Consider the following 17,637-nt stretch of genomic DNA (forward strand, 5'->3'; position numbering starts at 1 on the left):
TTGAACCTAGAAAAGGGCAACGAGGAGGATTACATCACATATGCTGGTAGAGTAAATAGAAAATGTGCACAGTTCACACTGGATGAATTAATGCCAGATATGTTCAAGTACTTGATATTTACTCAGGGACTAACTGCAGAAAAGGCGCAGAACTAAGAACAAGAACTTTCACTAAGCTGGAACAAAACCAAGCTTAACCTTACAACAAGTGTCAGAAAAGTATGAAAGAACAGTAAATTGAAGACACAACAGAGAGAAAATTGAACATAAAGCTTGCACTCAAGTGAAACAAGTGGAAAACAGGCAGAATAGAAATCAAGTGTGTACTAAAATACAATTCAAACAGGACAAAAATCAAGAAATAAACCCCTGTTTTGCATGAGAAAAAACTGTTCATTTAAGTAAGTGGAATGTTTCCATTGTGTAAAAATACACTGTAAAACCAAGATGACAAAACATTGGAACAAACAAAAAAGAATAAACAAGATGTCATCAAAAGAAAATGGTAATGTAACAAAGAGGAAATTTGTAAATGTGAAAATTGAGAATAAAAGTGTAAAAATGCAGTTAGACACTGGAAGTGATATTACCATTGTCAATGAAGAAACTTGGAAGTATACCAGTAAGCCAAAATTAAGTAAATCTACAAAAGTAACACATGGTGTTACGGGTAAAAGATTGTATTTTGTAAGTGAATTTGTGTGTAATGTGACATGTTGTGACCAAATGAAAATGGCAAAAGTATATGTGTTAAAAAATTCAGTTAATCTGTTCGGCACAGAGTGGACAGAACTGTTCAAATCATGGAATATGCTCATAAGTGTTTCGTGTAGGAATATAGTTGGTTCAGTCAAAGGTTTGAATGTAGCTGAGGGATTGAAACAAAAAATACAATATTTATTTGCAGATGTTTTCTCAGATGAACTGGGCTGCTGCACGAAAACAAAGGCAAGAATTGTAGTAAAACAAAGTGCAACACCTGTATTTAAACCAAAATGAAATGTACCATTTGCAGCACTAGAACAGGTAAATAAAGAACTTGAAAGACTTGAAAGCCTAGGAATAATTGAGAGGACAGACCACTTAGATTGGACAGCACATATGGTCTACATAAAAAAAGAACTTTTCAATAGGTTTAAGCAACTGCTTAATCTCACATAACTACACATTGCTGAGTTCTGAGGAAGTGTTCACAAAATAAAATGGAGGGAAATTCTTCTCAAAATTAGACCTCTCAGAGGCATATTTACAAATTCAAGTAGAAGAATGCTAACACTTATTAGCCATTAATACACACAGTAGTTTATTTAAATTTAAGTGGCTTCCCTTCAGTGTAAAGGTGGCCCCTTTCGTATTTCAACAAGTAATGGATACAATGCTGGTGAACAGTGATTTTGCTATCACCTGTGTAGATGATATCATAATAAAAAGCAAATCACATGAACAACATGTAGAACATGTAAAAAGGGTATTCGAAAAATAAGAGAATACAGTTTTAAGTTAAGTGACGAAAATGCGAGTTCTTTCTGAAAAAAGTTAAATACTTAGGCCAGATAATAGATAAAAATGGACAGGAACTGGATTCACTCAGAGCAACTGTGATAAAAAAAATATGCACATGCAGAATAATGTGACTATGCTACAAGCATTCTTGGGATTAGTAAATTACTACCAAATTTATATTCCCAATATACACAATGTAAGGGCCTCCACTAGATGAATTGTTAAAGAAAAATGTAAAATGGTGCTGGACTGATAAGTGCCAGAAGGAATTTGACGAATTAAAAAGCATTTTAACATCGAACTTATAATTAATGCATTTTGATCTGCATATTATATTGGCTACAGATGAGTGATTACAGTGTAGGAGCAATATTTCTGCACAAATATGATGATAGGAGTTAAAAGGCTAGGGCCCATGTGTCACAATTGTTACTACCAGTAAAAAGGAACTATAGAAAAATAGAAAAGGAGGTGTTAGCAATTATATTCAATGTGAAAACATTCCAGATTTATTCATGGAAGAAATTTCTGTCTACAAACAGATCATCACCCACTACTGTCAATGTACGGTTCTAAAAAAAGGAATACCAACACACACGGTGAATAGACTACAACAATGGGGCCCTATATTATTGAATTATGATTACAAAATGGAATATTTACTGTCAAAATAACTAGGGCATGCAGATGGTTTGTCCAGACTGATACTGAAACACTGTGAGCTATTCAAAGATATGGCAATTGCAGCATTAAGATCAGAAGGAGAAATGAAAAATGCAATGTGGAATGTGGTACCCAAATTACTGGTAACCCTAGAAGACATAAAATGAAATGGAGAAAAGGGCAAATTCATAACAGAAATGAAAAGAATACTGTAGACAGGAAAAATAAATAGGAACAGGATTGGTGTAAAACAAAACCAAGATGTGAACCAATACTCAATTTGTGATGGTCTACTGATGTATGCACAGAGAGTAGTAATACCTGAAACACTGCAAAAGAAAATGTTGAGCGTATTCCATGTTGGACATCCAGGTAGTTTGAGGATGAAAGCTTTAATGTGTAGCTACATGTACTGGCCAAAAATGGATAGAGAAATCAAAAAAATTGTGAAAGGCTGTTGAGGATGTGGTCTAGTGGCAAAATTACTGATGATAAAAAGTGAACCTTGGCCAAAAGTAGATGTTTTGTGGTCGAGACTACACATTGATTTCGGTGGTTCCTTAAACGGTTCATACTACTTAGTGTTAGCAGACAGTTTCTTTAAATGGCCAGAAATTTGTGTAAAAAGTGTAAAAAGCCAACTTCCTCAACTACGATAAATTTCCTACATGAGCTGTTTGCGAGATTTAGTGTCCCAGACATGATAGGGTCTAACAATGGAACATAAATTTGTGTCTTTTGAGTTTAAAAAGTTTTGTAAAATGTCTGCTGTAGAACACGTAAGTACAGTGCCATACCATCCCAGATCTAACAAATAAGCAGAATGCTTTGTCAACATGTTCAAGAGAGCCAATGTATACACAAACAAGGTGAGCTGATAGAAATGTTAGCACACCAGGCAAAATGCTTAGTAGTATTTCGTCTGTCTTTATGTTCTGAGTTGAAATTCTGCCAAGGTTGACTTTGCTTTTCATCCTTTCAGGGTCGATAAATTAGATACCAATTGCATACTGGGGGTTGATCTAATAAACTGGCTCTCTCCCCCCAAAAATTCGGGCATTGTGCCTGGTGTAGAAAAGAATATGTTCAAGAGAGCCCTAAGAAGGAAGTCATGGATGAGGTAGCTCTACAACAATTCTTAAGAGTATACTGCATGACAACAAATCCAAATACACCAGCAGGTATGTCACCAGCAGAGCTGATGTTTGCAAAGAAAATAAAATCAGTCTTCAAGTAAAGTAAAATTGTGTTCTGCGATACGCATATTTTAATATTTTTTCAACACTCAGAATTCCTTTCATTTTTTTAATAAATTCATCATTTTCCACTTTTTATTTGATTTCTTCTAATGTAACTGGTAATTCTCGTACAACATTACATAAAATATTTTTAATTTCTTTTTCTGCTCGCAACACTGCAATCACAATGTCCTCAAATGGTTCAGTATTTTTTGGTATCAATCTTGATAAACAACCAGTGTGTCCTAATTTCTTAGATGGTATAAACTCCATCTTAAAATCATAAGTTAGTAATATAGTACTCCAGTGTTGCACCCTATTAGCAGTACGGGTAAGGATTCCTCTCTTTGACCCATATATAGATAATAACAGATGATAGTCAGCCTGTAATTGCAAACTTCTACGGAATAAGAATCTATGAAATTTTTTATGGCAAAAATAATCATTAGAGCCTCTTTTTCAATTTGGCTGTAATTTTTCTCTGTTGAAAGCAGAGAACACAAAGTATGGGCCATGGCATTCATGTTACCACCCTCATATTTATGTAGAATTACTGCTCTGATACTGCACTGACTGGCATCTGAAGCTTATACAATCTCCAATGTAGGATCAAAATGTGCTAAAGATAAATCTGACGTTAATATCTTCTGACAATTTTCAGACCAATTTCACTTTACAATTTTTTTTAGTAAATTATTTAGTGGAGCTCTTACCCTGTGCATATTTGGTATATAAATCTGATAATAGTTTGCAAGTCCTAAAAAAGTTTGTAAGATAGATATATTTGTTGGAGGGGGCATATTTTTAATGATCTGCCCTCAACGGATCTGGTTGATGACCATTTTTATCAATAATTTGTTGTAAGTGCTTAATTTTAGGCAAGAAAAATTTACATTTCTCCTCACCCAGTTTGAAACTAATCTTTTATTTTTTCAAAAACACATTTCACATGCTTGACATGCTGATCATGGATTCACTTTTAATTAATATATCATCCAGGTAGGTCATCATGAGGTCACTCTCTGCAAGCATCACATCCATCACTTGTTGGAATATAGCTAGAGCAACTTTTATGCCAAACAGAAGCCAGTTAAATTTGTACAGATTTTTATGGGTATTAATTGTTAGCAGCTTAGTACATTCGTCTTCCACTTGTATTTGTAAGTAAGCATCAGAAAGATTTAAGTCAAACAGTTCCATCCAGTCAGTTCCAAAATAGTTGCTTGCATTATTTGATACAAAATCTTTTGTTTTAATAGACTTACTGCATAATGTAACATTACAGATAATTTCGTTTTTAAAAATTAATTTAACCCTTGAGACTCCATGTATACAATCTTTGATGTTTTCTGTAGCGTAGGTTTCCCAGTTGTTTTCAATGTGTTTTCATTAATTGAAGTAATGTCACTACCTGTATCTCATTGTAATTTTACATTTGTATTATGAATTTTTACAAACACAAATTTCCTTTGAGTCTTGTTTATATTCCTTGTCACCAATAAACTGTTTACATGATTCTTTTCTGTTGAACCGTTTTCTAGGTTTTGTTTTACAGTGTGATTTTTGATGACCTATCTTACCACACTTGCAGCATTTTCGAGTTTTATAAGGACAGTAAAATCTGTAGTGTAATTCTCCACATCCAAAACATGTATTAATTTTCTGTTTTTCATTTCTTTCAGTTGCACTGACTGTATATGGGAACAATTTCTCACTTCAATTTGTTCTGTATTGTGTCCTAGGTTTAATGTTCTCTGGCATTCCTCAGATATTTCTCATAGTGTTAGCTTCTGATTCTATTCTAATTTAGTAAGAATTTGGTTACGAATTTCCACATCTTTCTTTGCTGTTAAACTTTGCACAAAAATTAAGCATTTAAACAAGTCTGGTGTTAGTTCATTAATTTTAAATCTCTTGCATTCCCTATTAATGATTCCAGTGTATGTAATAAAACCTTCGTCCTCTTTTTTGTAATATTCATGCTTTTTTGTAATATTCATGCTTTGCTAGCATGTATTAAATAAAGAGCCTTTTTCACTGAAAATCTTTGATAGAATATGTAAGTGTTGTCTCTGTTAGTTTAAAATCGACTTCAAGGATATCCCCTCCATCCATTGTAGTTTGAACTTAGTAGTAGTTGATAGACTCAATGTGTGTGCTGCCATGGTGAATTTAGTAGACTGCTATGAATGGTAGTAGATGGCTATTTTGGTACTGGCTGACATTTGAATGGGATTGGTATGTCATTTGGTTGTATTACTGATCTGTTCTTCATGGTTGGCTACACATGTGAATTTCTTTAGCTGACCTTTAATATTCAGTGATCAGATACACACATACACACACAGGTTCACACATACACTCCCACATACAAACTTATATACACACGTACATACACTCACATACCTACACATACATTCATGTACATACACATATTATATTATACACATATAAAACTTGAAACATGTGTACCACGGAATCCTTTGTAGTTTTGTTGTTATTTTTTGGATTTACAATTTATATATAAACATATGTATGTTTAAACATATAAACATATGTATGTATACATACAATTATATATATATACACATACATATATACATACATTGATCAACACTTATATATACACCCTCTCGCATATCATCATCATCATCATTGTTTAATGTCCGCTTTCCATGCTGGCATGGGTTGGACGGTTTGACTGAGAACAGGCAAACCAGAAAGCTGCATCAGGTTACAATCTGATCTGGCAAGGTTTCTACAGCTGGATGCCCTTCCTAATGCCAACCACTCCAAGAGTGTAGTGGGTGCTTTTTATGTGCCAACAGCACCCGGGCCAGTCAGGCGGTACTGGTATCGACCATGCTTGAATGGTGCTTTTTATGTGCCACCAGCACAGGAGCCACTCAGGCAACACTGGCAATGGCCACGCTTGAATGGTGCTTTTTACATACCACCGGCACGGGACCAGTCAGGCAACACTGGCATTGACCATGCTCAAATGGTGCTTTTTATGTGGCACCATCATGGGTGTCAGTCAGGTGGTACTGGCATCGAACATGACAATGTCTTCACTAGATGCACAGTTTATTGCCCAATGATTGAAGGGCACTCTTAAATGGACCGGTTATACTGCACTAGCATAACCCAAGATTATGATCTCACTTGGCTTACTGGGTCTTCTCAAGCACAACATATCTCCAATGGTCTTGGTCACTTGTCATTGCCTCTGTGAAGCCCAATGTTCAAAAGTCGCGCTTCACCACTTCATCCCAGGGCTTCCAAGGTCTACCTCTTCCACAGGTTCCCTCTACTGCTAGGTTGTGACACCTTTTCGCACAGCTGTTCTCATCCATATGCAACACATGACCATACCAGCACAGTTGTTTCTCTTGCACACCACATCTGATGCATCTTGTGTCCAACTTTTCTCTCAGGGCACTTACTCAGTCGTGTATGCACATTGACATTACACATCCAGTGGAGCATATTAGCTTCATTTCTTGCAAGCTTACACATGTCCTCAGCAGTCATGGCCCATGTTTCACTGCTGTGTAGCATGGTTGTTCGCATACATGTGTCATACAGTCTACCTTTTACTCTGAGGGAGAGGCCCTTTGTCACCAGCAGTGGTAGGAGCTTTCTAAACTTTGCCCAGGCTATTCTTATTCTAGCAGCTACACTCTAAAAGCATCCACCCTAGCTACTAATTTTGTCACCTAGGTAACGGAAGCTATCAACTACTTTTAGTTTTCCCCCTGGTATGTGATGGAAGCTGTTTTCTGCACATTTTCAGTATTTATTGCCTCTGAGCATTTTCCACACACAAAAACTATCTTCCTAGTTAGCCTTCTTTGATATTGCTGCACCTCTTGTGTCTATAGCTTACACCAGGTACATCTTATGGAGTTTCTACCTATGCCTTTTCTACTGATCGAGTGAAGCCAGCAACCTGAAGGTATTTGTGATTTGTCTACCTTCCTACTTATTAAGACTTTGGTTTTAACTAGGTTGATTCTAAGGCGCTTCGATTGTAGACCTTGCTTCCACAACTGATAGTGACTTGGCTATTAGAGCAAAGTCATCAGCATAGAGAAGCTCCCAGGGCCATCCTGTCTTGAATTCCTCTGTTACTGCCTGGAGGACTATGATGAATAAGAGGGGGCTGAGGACTGATCCTTGGTGGACCCCTACCCCTACCCAGAATTCTTCACCATTCTCGTTGCCAACCCTCACCTTACTGACAGCGTCCCTGTACATGGCTTGTACAATTCTCACTAATCACTCATCTATCCCTAGTTTCTGCATTGGCCACGAGATAAGGAATTGGGGGACCCTGTCAAAGGCTTTCTCCATGTCAACAGAAGCCAAGTACAGAGGTTTATCTTTGGTTAGGTATTTCTCCTACAGCTGTCTTGCTAGAAATATAGCACCAGTGGTGATTTTACCTGACACAAACCTAAACTACATCTCATCTAAACTAATTCTCTCCCTAATTAGTTGGGCTATGACCCTCTCCGTAACTTTCATTACCTGATCCAACAACTTGATACCTCTGTAATTATTCATATCTAAAGCGTCACCTTTACTTTTGTAGCAGTAAACTATGGTGCTGCTACACCAGTCATTGGGTATGACTCTTTAATGTATCACCTGATTGACTATATGGGTGACTAGACTATAGCCAACACCGTCAGATATTTTAAGCATCTCTGTGATGATTCCTGATGGGCCAAGGGCTTTCTCTGTCTTCATGCCTTTAATTGCTTTATCTACCAAGGTACTGTCATTTCGGATAGCTGGTCCCTCTGTTGGGTCAACATTTGGCAGACTCTCTCCCATTCATTCTCTTCATTTAGCAACCTTTCATAGTGGTGTCTCCATGTCTCTCTCTTTGCGACCTCATTAAATGCAAGTGAGCCATCATCCATGTGGACACATTTCTCTCCTATGACATCACGATTCTCACACACTGTCTTGCAACATGAAACACTTCAAGTCTTTGGTCTTCACAATGCAGAATATTGGCAAATTTTTTCTTATCTGCTTCCCCTCTGTTTTCTAGCTTTCCTTCTGATAATCTGATACAGTTCCCTGCTACCAGTCCTTCCATGCCTGTTTCTTTTCCTTAATGGCCCTGACAACTACACTGTTCCACCACCATATTACCTTGGGTCAAGAGAGGACTTTGCACCATCCACAGACCAGGTCAGTAGCACACAACAGGTTGTCCTGTAGGAACCTTCAGCTATCTTCCACATTATGTAATGCTATATCGTCCCCTATTTCGTCAAATGCTTCAAGTAATACATCTCTAAATCTCTGTCCATTCACAGGATCATTTAGCTTCTAGACCCTTCTCCTCCATGCTGGTCATCTTCTGGGCATCCATGTAGCCCTGATCCGGAAGTTGCTAATTACTAATCTATGTTGCAGGGTGCATTCTTCGCCTGGGAAGGTTTTGGTATTTATAAGCAGCCATCTTTCCCGTTTCCTGGTGAAGATGTTGTCAATCTGACTAGTGTGTCCACCAGACCAGTAGGTGAATAGGTGACTGGCAGGTTCCCTGAAGTTAGTATTACAAACCATAAAATCATTTGCATCGCAGAACTCCAGCAGCCCGGTTCCCTCCTTATTGCAGGAACCAAAACCATTGCCACCATGTATGCCATGGAAGCTCCCTGTATGTTGTCCAACATGCCCATTGAAGTCACCAGCTACAAAGAGAAAGTCCCTGTCATTTGTTGATGAGGTAGTCTGCAAGAGGGTGTCGTAAAACTGGTCTTTCTGTTCATCAGGTAACCCTGACTGAGGGGCATAAGCTGAGATAATGGCTGCTAATCCATGTTGCAGCACTAATCTAAGCTTAAATATTCTATCACAGACTCTGACTACCTCTTACCTTATCAATCCATTTCTCTGCAAATAGTATACCCATGCACCCATCATTGTTCCCTACCCAGAAAATCTTATACCTATGTTCTTTGCCTGTGAGGAACCTAGCAAAACTTCCTCTCCACCTTACTTCTTGGATGCAGCACAAATCTACATGTCTCCGTTCAAGCATCTCAACAATCTCACCAGTGTGGAGGACAACTGGAGGTTCCTACGGGACAACCTCTTGAGGGCTACTGATAAAATTTGTGGCTGGTACAAAGTCCCTTTTTGACCTAAGGTGACATGGTGGTGGAATAGTGTAGGATTACCGTTAGAGAAAAGTTCTGGAAGTGTGGTGGTAACAGGGAACTGTATCAAATAGCCAGAAGGGAGGCTAGGAGACAGGTATATTTAACCAGAGGAGAAGCAGAAAAGAAGAATGTTACCAATGTTCTGCAGTGTGAGGACCAGAGACTTGAAATGTCTCAGAGAAAATCATGATGCAATAGGAGAGAAATGTGTCCACATGGATGACGGCTCACTTGCAGTTAGTGATTCTGCAAAGAAAGAGGTTTGGAAATACCATTATTAAATGTAGAGAATGCATGGGAGAAGAACAGTCAGTCTAATGCAGACCCAACAGAGGGACCAGCTATATGAATTGAGAGTAACTTGGTAGATAAAGCAATTAAGGATATGAAGACAGGGAAAATCCCTAGCCCATCAGGAATCACCACTGAGATACTTAAAATACCTGGTGGAGTGGAATATGATCTGGTCACCCATATAGTTAATCAGGTTGTCCATGAGTGAGTCATATCCAATGATTGGTTTAGCAGCATTATAGCCAGCTGCTACAAAGGCAACGGTGTTACTTTAGACAGAAATAAGTAGAGGCATCAAATTTCTGGACCAGGCGATGAAAGTCACAGTAAGGGTCATACCCCAATTAATTAGGAAGAGAGTTAGCATAGATGAGATGCAGTTTGGATGTGTGCCGGGGGAAGCACCACCGATGCTATATTCCTGGTGAGGCAGGAATTAGGAAGGGCATCTAGCTGTAGAAGCCAAATCACAATAGACTAGTGAACCTGGTGTGGCCACTGGGCTTACCAGTTCCTGTCAATCCATCCAATCCATGCTAGCATGAAAAATAGATGTTAAATGATGATGATGATGGTGATATGTATATACCTATGTGTGTCTTTGTCCCTTGCTACTGCTTGACAACTGGAATTAGTTTGTTTATATCCCCCATAACTTAGTAGTCCAGCAAAAAGAGACTGACTGAATAAGTACCAGACTTTAAAAAAATAAGTACCGGGTCGATTTGTTCAAGGTGGTGTCTCAGCATGGCCACAGTCCAATGACTGAAACAAGTAACAGTAAAAGATATATTACATAAGATCCATCTCCTCATACTTTGAAAGTATTACGTGGCATGTCAACATCATCATCATCTCTCTCTCTCTCCCTCTCTCTCTCTCTCCCTCTCTCTCTCTCTCTCCCTCTCTCTCTCTCCCTCTCTCTCTCTCTCCCTCTCTCTCTCTCCCTCTCTCTCTCTCCCTCTCTCTCTCTCTCCCTCTCTCTCTCTCCCTCTCTCTCTCTCTCCCTCTCTCTCTCTCTCTTTCTGTGATTGGAGAAGCTATGCATCTCATCTACAATTAGACACTTGTTTCTATCCCTCTATTATAGTTTAGCTGAGAGGTCCCTGTCTTGCAAGTTACTTGGTGATCTTGCCGATGCTAGTGCCACATAAAACGTACCTAGTACACTCTGTAAAGTGGTTGGTGTTAAGAAAAGCATCCAGCAGTAGAAACCATGACAAAACTGACAGTGGAGCTTGGCATAGCCCTCTGGCTTGGCAGCTCTTATCAATCTGCCCAACCCATTTCAGCATTGAAAACAGACACTAAATGATGATGATATTGTAGTGAGGCAAGAGAAGCCAGCACCATTTTGTACGAGATCTCGCCTGTAGCCATTAATATGTCTGAAACAGGAGCGAGATCTTGCCTGCAACCATTTGCCATGTGTGAGACAACAGTGAGAATCTTGTCAGCAACGACTATTTAAGCAGGAGAATTAAGAAATTCTATCTCTTTCTTCCCTCTCGCTTATGCTGAGAAACACTGCAAGCTGGCAGCTCACAGCGGACTCTTATCCCACTCTAACTTCACCTGTTATCTCCAGGGGTAATGAACCTCATGTGAATGGAGCTATAATGAACCATATGCTGCTAGATGGTCACTGGGAGTGAGAAAAAAAAAAAAACACATTTTTTTCAGCAGACTGCAGCACAGGTTTGGTGACTAAAAATGAAATTTTTTTTCATTGCTGCACACAGTACACAAAAAAATTCAAAAATTTTGCCAAGAATAATTTTTTCTGCACACACATTACTATTCCAGCAACACATTTGTCAGTTCTTTGATCCCTTTTTTCTCTCCTCTATAAAAAACGAGTCTTCCCAACTTACCTGCATACTCTGGTGATGTCATACTTTGGTTCGCTCAATTGGATGCGTATTTTTCCACCTATGCGGTGCCTCATCAACAGCAGCTAAATCTTTTATACAGTGGGATGCCTGCACCCCTTGCACGCTCAGTGAAAGATCTCATCACTGACCCACATCCAGATGCGACTTATGCATCAGTCAAATCCAAGGTTCTCCGTCGGAACACACAATCCATGGAAAGTAAATTCTGGACATTGATGCAGGATGAACACCTGGGAGATAGGACACCATATGAGTTTCTTCATCGTTTGCCTGAACCCAGCGACACTCCACTTGAGGACAATCCTCTGCTTAGGAAATTGTTTTTCTCTCGGCTACTGCCGAATGTCCAATCCATACTGGCCACAACAGCTGATTCCAATTCGTTTGATCAGATAGCCACCATGGCGGACAAGATCATAGAGTTTACTGTGCAGCTCACATCTCACCATACCTGTTCAGACCCCGTAGTAGCTTCCTCTACTACCACAAAGTCTTCTCCCTCGTCACATGACAACATCTTGGAGAGAGTCAATGCATTAGCACGTCACATGGACACATTGTGGCAAGAACACGCCAGCTCTCATCATCCTCGCAGCAGAAGCCATTCTAAGTCACGGTCGTCTAGTTCTACTCCAACGGTTTCCAATCTCTGCTGGTACCATGCCACATTCAAGGACAAAGTCCCTCAATGCATCCAGCCCTGTTTGTTCCAGCTGTCGGGAAACTAGTTACGGAAAATTTGGGCACGTCAAATTCTTCTTGCAAGTTTTCATCTCATTATGCATTCATGGTTGACACTGGATCTAGCTGTTCTATTTGGTTTTTGCATCTTGCTTCAGACAAGCCGAAGCAATCTGCCATTAACCTGCATGTGGTGAATCTATCCCCAACAAAAACTTATGGTCAGGTCTCATTACACCTAGATCTCAACCTTCGAAGGGATTTTTGGTGGGTTTTTGTTATAGCAGATCTACTGTATCCCATTCTGGGCACGGACTTAAACTACTTTCACTTATTAGTAGATGTCAAGCGACAGACTCATGGATGATTCTATGCCTTTGTTTACGCCTACTCAGGTTACTACTAATGCTGTTCTCAGCCCGTCATTTTTTGTCGCCACTGCTGGTGACCAGTTCCACTCTCTTTTGGCTTCTTTCCCAGAGCTGATAGATTCGACTTTCAAATCAGTCAAAGTCACACATTCGACTCGCCATTATGTCACTACTTCTGAACCAGCCGTCTTTAAGTATTCATGGCGACTCACTGATGATCGGCTCAAAAAGGCTCGATCTAAGTTGGAGTATATGCTTCAACTTGGCTTTATTCACCCTTCCACCAGCCCTTGGGCATCTCTACATTTGGCATGGAAAGGGGATTCAGACTTTCGCCCAGTGGAGGATTGCAGACGTTTGAATGCGGTCACTGTTCCCGATTGCTATCCTATAAAGAATCTTCAAGATTTTTCTTCAAACTTGCATGGTTGTACAAGTTTTTCCAAGGTTAACATCATCCAAGCCTATCATCAAATTCCAATGAACCCTGATGACATTCCCAAAACTGCCATTACCACCCCCTTTGGAAGTTTCAAGTTCCTGTTTATGAGCTTTGGTTTGCGGAATGCAATGAGCACATTCCAGAGATTTATTGACGAAGTTGTCCGTGGACTTGACTTTGTGTTTGCTTACGTCAATAATTTGCTCATAGCTAGCATTATGTGTCAAAATCATCTCCAACACTTATCTCAACATTTTCGGCATCTTCACACCTACAATGTGCGAATCAACCCCGATAAGTGTGTTTCCAGACAGACCTCTCTGGAATTCCTAGGTCATTATATCGACTCTAATGGTCGATGCAATTCAATGCATCTCACCTCCCACTTCTCTATGCCAATTGCATCACTTCTTGGGAATTGTCAACTTTTACAGGAGGTTCATACATAAATGTGCAGACAAGTTACTTCCCTTGACTCAACTATTGAAAGCAAATACAAAACAAAATTCTCCTATCACACTATCTGCCGAGGCATTATCTTCTTTTGAGTCAATCAAGAAGGAAATAGCTTCTGTTCCTTTGCTTGCACATCTGGTTCCTGATGCTCATCTCTCTTTAACAGTTGATGCATCAGATTCTGCGGTTGGTGCTGTTTTGCAACATACCGTTGACAATCAAACTTGACCTTTGGCATTTTTTTCTCATCAATTAAAGCCAGCTGAGTGTCATTACAGTACATTTGATAATGAACTCTTAGCGATCTACCTGTCGGTTCATCATTTTCAAGATCAACTCGAGGGCCAGGATTTTATGATTTATACTGATCACAAGCCTCTTACATTTGCTCTGTCATCTAAATTGGACAAACACTCGCCTCATGCTTTTCACCACCTCGACTACATTTCCCAGTTCATGAGTGACATTCAGCAGATACCTAGAATAGAGAACATGCCTGCTGACGCACTCTCTCGCCTCCCTGTGTGTTCTCTTTCAACGCTTGCTGCAATCGATTTAACTACCATTGCGCAGGGTCAGCCAGATCTGGACACATTGGATCTAACTTCCACCAAGTAGTCCTGTTGCAAGTTTGCCTATCTTCCACTTCTGTCTGCTGAAGGCACAATCCTTCGTGACACAGCTACTGGTTCTCCCAGACTGTTTGTACCTGCAAACCACAAGCATTCTGTTTTTGATGCCTTGCATTCACTGTCACATCCTGGCATCGCTACCTCAGTGAAGCTTGGTCTTTCTGGCCTAATATGCACCGCATGATCACCGCTTGGGCACGCTCTTGTGTGAAATGCCAGCGTTCTAAAATCCACAGGCACATTCACACTCCTCCTGGACAGCTTTCTCTGCTGGAGACTCACTTTTGCCATGTCCACATTGATCCTGTGAGTCGCGGTTTCTCTTATATATTGCATCCTGATCCAACATTGTATGTCCCCAGACTTCGCTCGTATTTCTCAAGTCTTCCATCCATGCATCTGCGTGACCAGTCTATTTCCTCTCACGTTCCACTGGACATTGACAAATGGACTCATGTTTTTGTTCAGTCAGAGGACCTCTTGTTTCTCCTTATAAAGGACCATTCGATGTGCTATCACGCACACCCAACACTTTTAGTCTCGACATCAATGGTTGGGCAAAGACTGTGTCAGTTGACAGACTTAAAAGGGCACATTTTGAGGTGTCCACACCCTTCGATGACACCCCAGCCATGCCCACTTTTGATCCATTACAACCACTTACACATGCACCATTGACCACACCATCACCTACACCTCCACCTTTATCGCCACAACCTAACACAAACAAACCCTATGTTACCAGGACAGGCTGCACTGTGCATTGGCCTCCAAAGGCTCACCAGAACGATTTACATTTAACCTTTTTTTCCTGTGGCAGACAATTGTTTTCTCGTGTGCTGAACAATTCCAATGCCTTGCCATTGAACTTTGTCAAAAATTTTGTGCATACCTCTTTTATATTGCTTGTAATTATTTTTCTCGACTTATCACATTTTACATCACATTTTGTACCACATCTTGTTGTTTGTGATCAGTGGCCATCTTTGCTTTTCTTGTGCCTGCTCCAGTCATTCTAATTTCACTCTACTGTTCTCAGGGGGGAGCCCCTGTAGCAAGGCACAAGAAGCCAGTGCCATTTTGTATGAGATCTCACCGGTAGCCATTACTATGTCTGAGACAGGAGCGAGATCTCGCCTGCAACCATTTGCCATGCGTGAGATGACAGCGAGAATCTCGTTGGCAACGACTATTTAAGCAGGAGAATTAAGACATTCTATCTCTTTCTTCCCTTTCACTCATACTGAGAAACACTGCAAGCTGGGAGTTCACAGCGGACTCTTATCCTGCTCTAACTTCACCTGTTATCTCCAGAGGTAATGAACCTCAAGTGAGCGGAGCTATAACGAGCCACACACTGCCATAAAGATGGTCACTGGGAGTGAGCCACATGAACGAGAACTAAAATAAACAAATATTGAATTGCACTTGTATTGAATTGAACTCCACTTGTAAGCTTCTTCTTCGAGTTCCAGATCCTTAAGACTACAGAAATAATTGTAATGGGAGAAGGAGATACTCCACAGGTATCACAAGCCTTCAATTCCATTATAATGTGTGTGTGTGTGTGTGTGTGTGTGTGTGTGTGTGTGTGTGTGTGTGTGTGTGTGTGTGTGTGTGTGTGTGTGTGTGTGTGTGTGTGTGTGTGTGTGTGTGTGTGTGTGTGTGTGTGTGTGTGTGTGTGTGTGTGTGTGTGTGTGTGTGTGTGTGTGTGTGTGTGTGTGTGTGTGTGTTCATTTTTTTCTAGCCAAGCTGGTGTTGCATGTAATCAGTTCAAGCTTTGAATCTGATTTCTTATATGGACTTCAGATTGCAGTAAATGGTTCTGATGATAGCCATGGAGTTAGAAATGCAGTCATTGTTCTGCCATGAATTGTCTTCATGTTTTCAACACCTATTGCCCAAAGTGAGAGATTTTTATAGGTCAAATATGTCCCAAACATATTGAAACTGATCTAAATGTTTGTTTGCTCACAACACTGTTTTCACATGCCTACTACAATGCACATATACAGTAGAAGCTCAGTTTGCGAACAACTCTGATCATGAATAAATCATACTTTATCTCCTGTCTTTCTCATATTCATTTAATACAGTAGTACCTCAGTATACAAATGCCTCTGATCATGAATAAATCATGCTTTAGCACGATTTATTCGTGATCAGAGTCGTTCGAAAACTGAGGTACCACTGTATATATACAAGCAGAAAGACTGCTCTCCAGTGGTTTTCTGCTAGTATAATTTTTCTGATATGTTACATCTAATTTTCTTTTAGATCCTTTATTTGTCTCATAGTACTCACTCACCCAGTAAATATATCCTTCTCTGCTTTATCTCATTTTAATCTCTCCCTTTTAAACAAACTCAAAGGCAGCCCATCCAGAAGGTATTTTATTGTGTTAGGAATAGCAGGGATCATGTGAAGATATTTTAAGACCTATAGCATTCAAGACAGCCATACCAACAAATTCATCTCTGATATTCCTTTTTACAAATTATACCAGTATTTTTCCAGAAAATCTAATTTTAGTTAAAAAAATTCATTTAACAAATTCCAGATTGGCAGTTTTCTGCTAGTCCCTAAATAATATTTACACAATTGATTCCCAATTTGTGTAATTTTTCTGACATGTTACGCTTAATTTCCCTTTGTATCCTTTATTTGGCAATACTCACTTACTCAATAAATTTAGAATAATAGCAAGCACTGAAAGACAGTGTTAGAATTTGTGGAGAAATCAAGTACTATGTGACTTAACTTAGCCACATAAAAGTCCTGTTTATCATATACATACATATCAGATTTCGTAACTTGCATTAAGAGGAAATTGGAATGCACCTCTACAACAGATTTCATGTTATAGTCTTAAGTTAAAGAGAGAGTGAAAAAGACAAACAGAGTCAATTAAAACTGGTTAAAAACCACAATTTGATTAAAACACATTAAAATTAGTGGAACATCATTGAGACAAGTGGAGATGCTTAAGTATCCTGGGGCTGTATTCACAAGTAACAGAAGTCAGAAGGCTGAATTGGATGCAAGACTTCAGGTGCTGGCACAGTTGTATGCCAGATCTAGCATTTGATCTACAAAAGAGGGGAGGTTGGAAAAAAAAAGTCAAACTATGTTCAATTTGGTTTCCATACCTGTCCTTACATATGGTCATGAATGTTGGGTAATAACTGAAAAAGTATGATCAAGAATACAAGTGGTTGAAATGGGCCTCCTTCAAAGGATCTCTGGAGTAACATTACTTGACAGGGTTGGGATA

At 39.5% G+C, this 17,637-nt stretch overlaps 2 protein-coding genes across 2 annotated transcripts in view; one reads left to right on the forward strand and one right to left on the reverse strand.

The window, feature by feature from the left end:
• Nucleotides 1-17,637, reverse strand: part of LOC106869597 (HORMA domain-containing protein 1) — a 660,018-nt gene that overhangs the window by 87,581 nt on the left and 554,800 nt on the right. The gene's annotated exons all lie outside the window — the stretch shown is intronic.
• LOC149135563 (uncharacterized) lies at nucleotides 487-15,790 on the forward strand. Its single transcript, XM_089351882.1, has 4 exons — nucleotides 487-687; nucleotides 4,946-5,018; nucleotides 5,147-5,213; nucleotides 11,747-15,790. Exons 1-4 carry the CDS (start codon nucleotides 487-489, stop codon nucleotides 12,507-12,509), a joined length of 1,104 nt encoding a protein of 367 aa, XP_089208008.1. The 3' UTR covers nucleotides 12,510-15,790.

Source organism: Octopus bimaculoides, chromosome 5 (genome assembly GCF_046866305.1).
Source record: "Octopus bimaculoides isolate indiv1 chromosome 5, ASM4686630v1, whole genome shotgun sequence".
Lineage (NCBI taxonomy): Eukaryota > Metazoa > Mollusca > Cephalopoda > Octopoda > Octopodidae > Octopus > Octopus bimaculoides.

What these genes read in the sequence shown, in the direction of transcription:
- LOC149135563 (XM_089351882.1), top strand. Translation starts at nt 487, where the DNA reads ATGTCATCAAAAGAAAATGGTAATGTAACAAAGAGGAAATTTGTAAAT. An exon ending in TTTCGAGTTTTATAAGGACA is followed by an intron (nt 5,019 to 5,146) that starts GTAAAATCTGTA and finishes ATTGTGTCCTAG; the next exon opens with GTTTAATGTTCTCTGGCATT. An exon ending in TCTGATTCTATTCTAATTTA is followed by an intron (nt 5,214 to 11,746) that starts GTAAGAATTTGG and finishes ATAAAAAACGAG; the next exon opens with TCTTCCCAACTTACCTGCAT.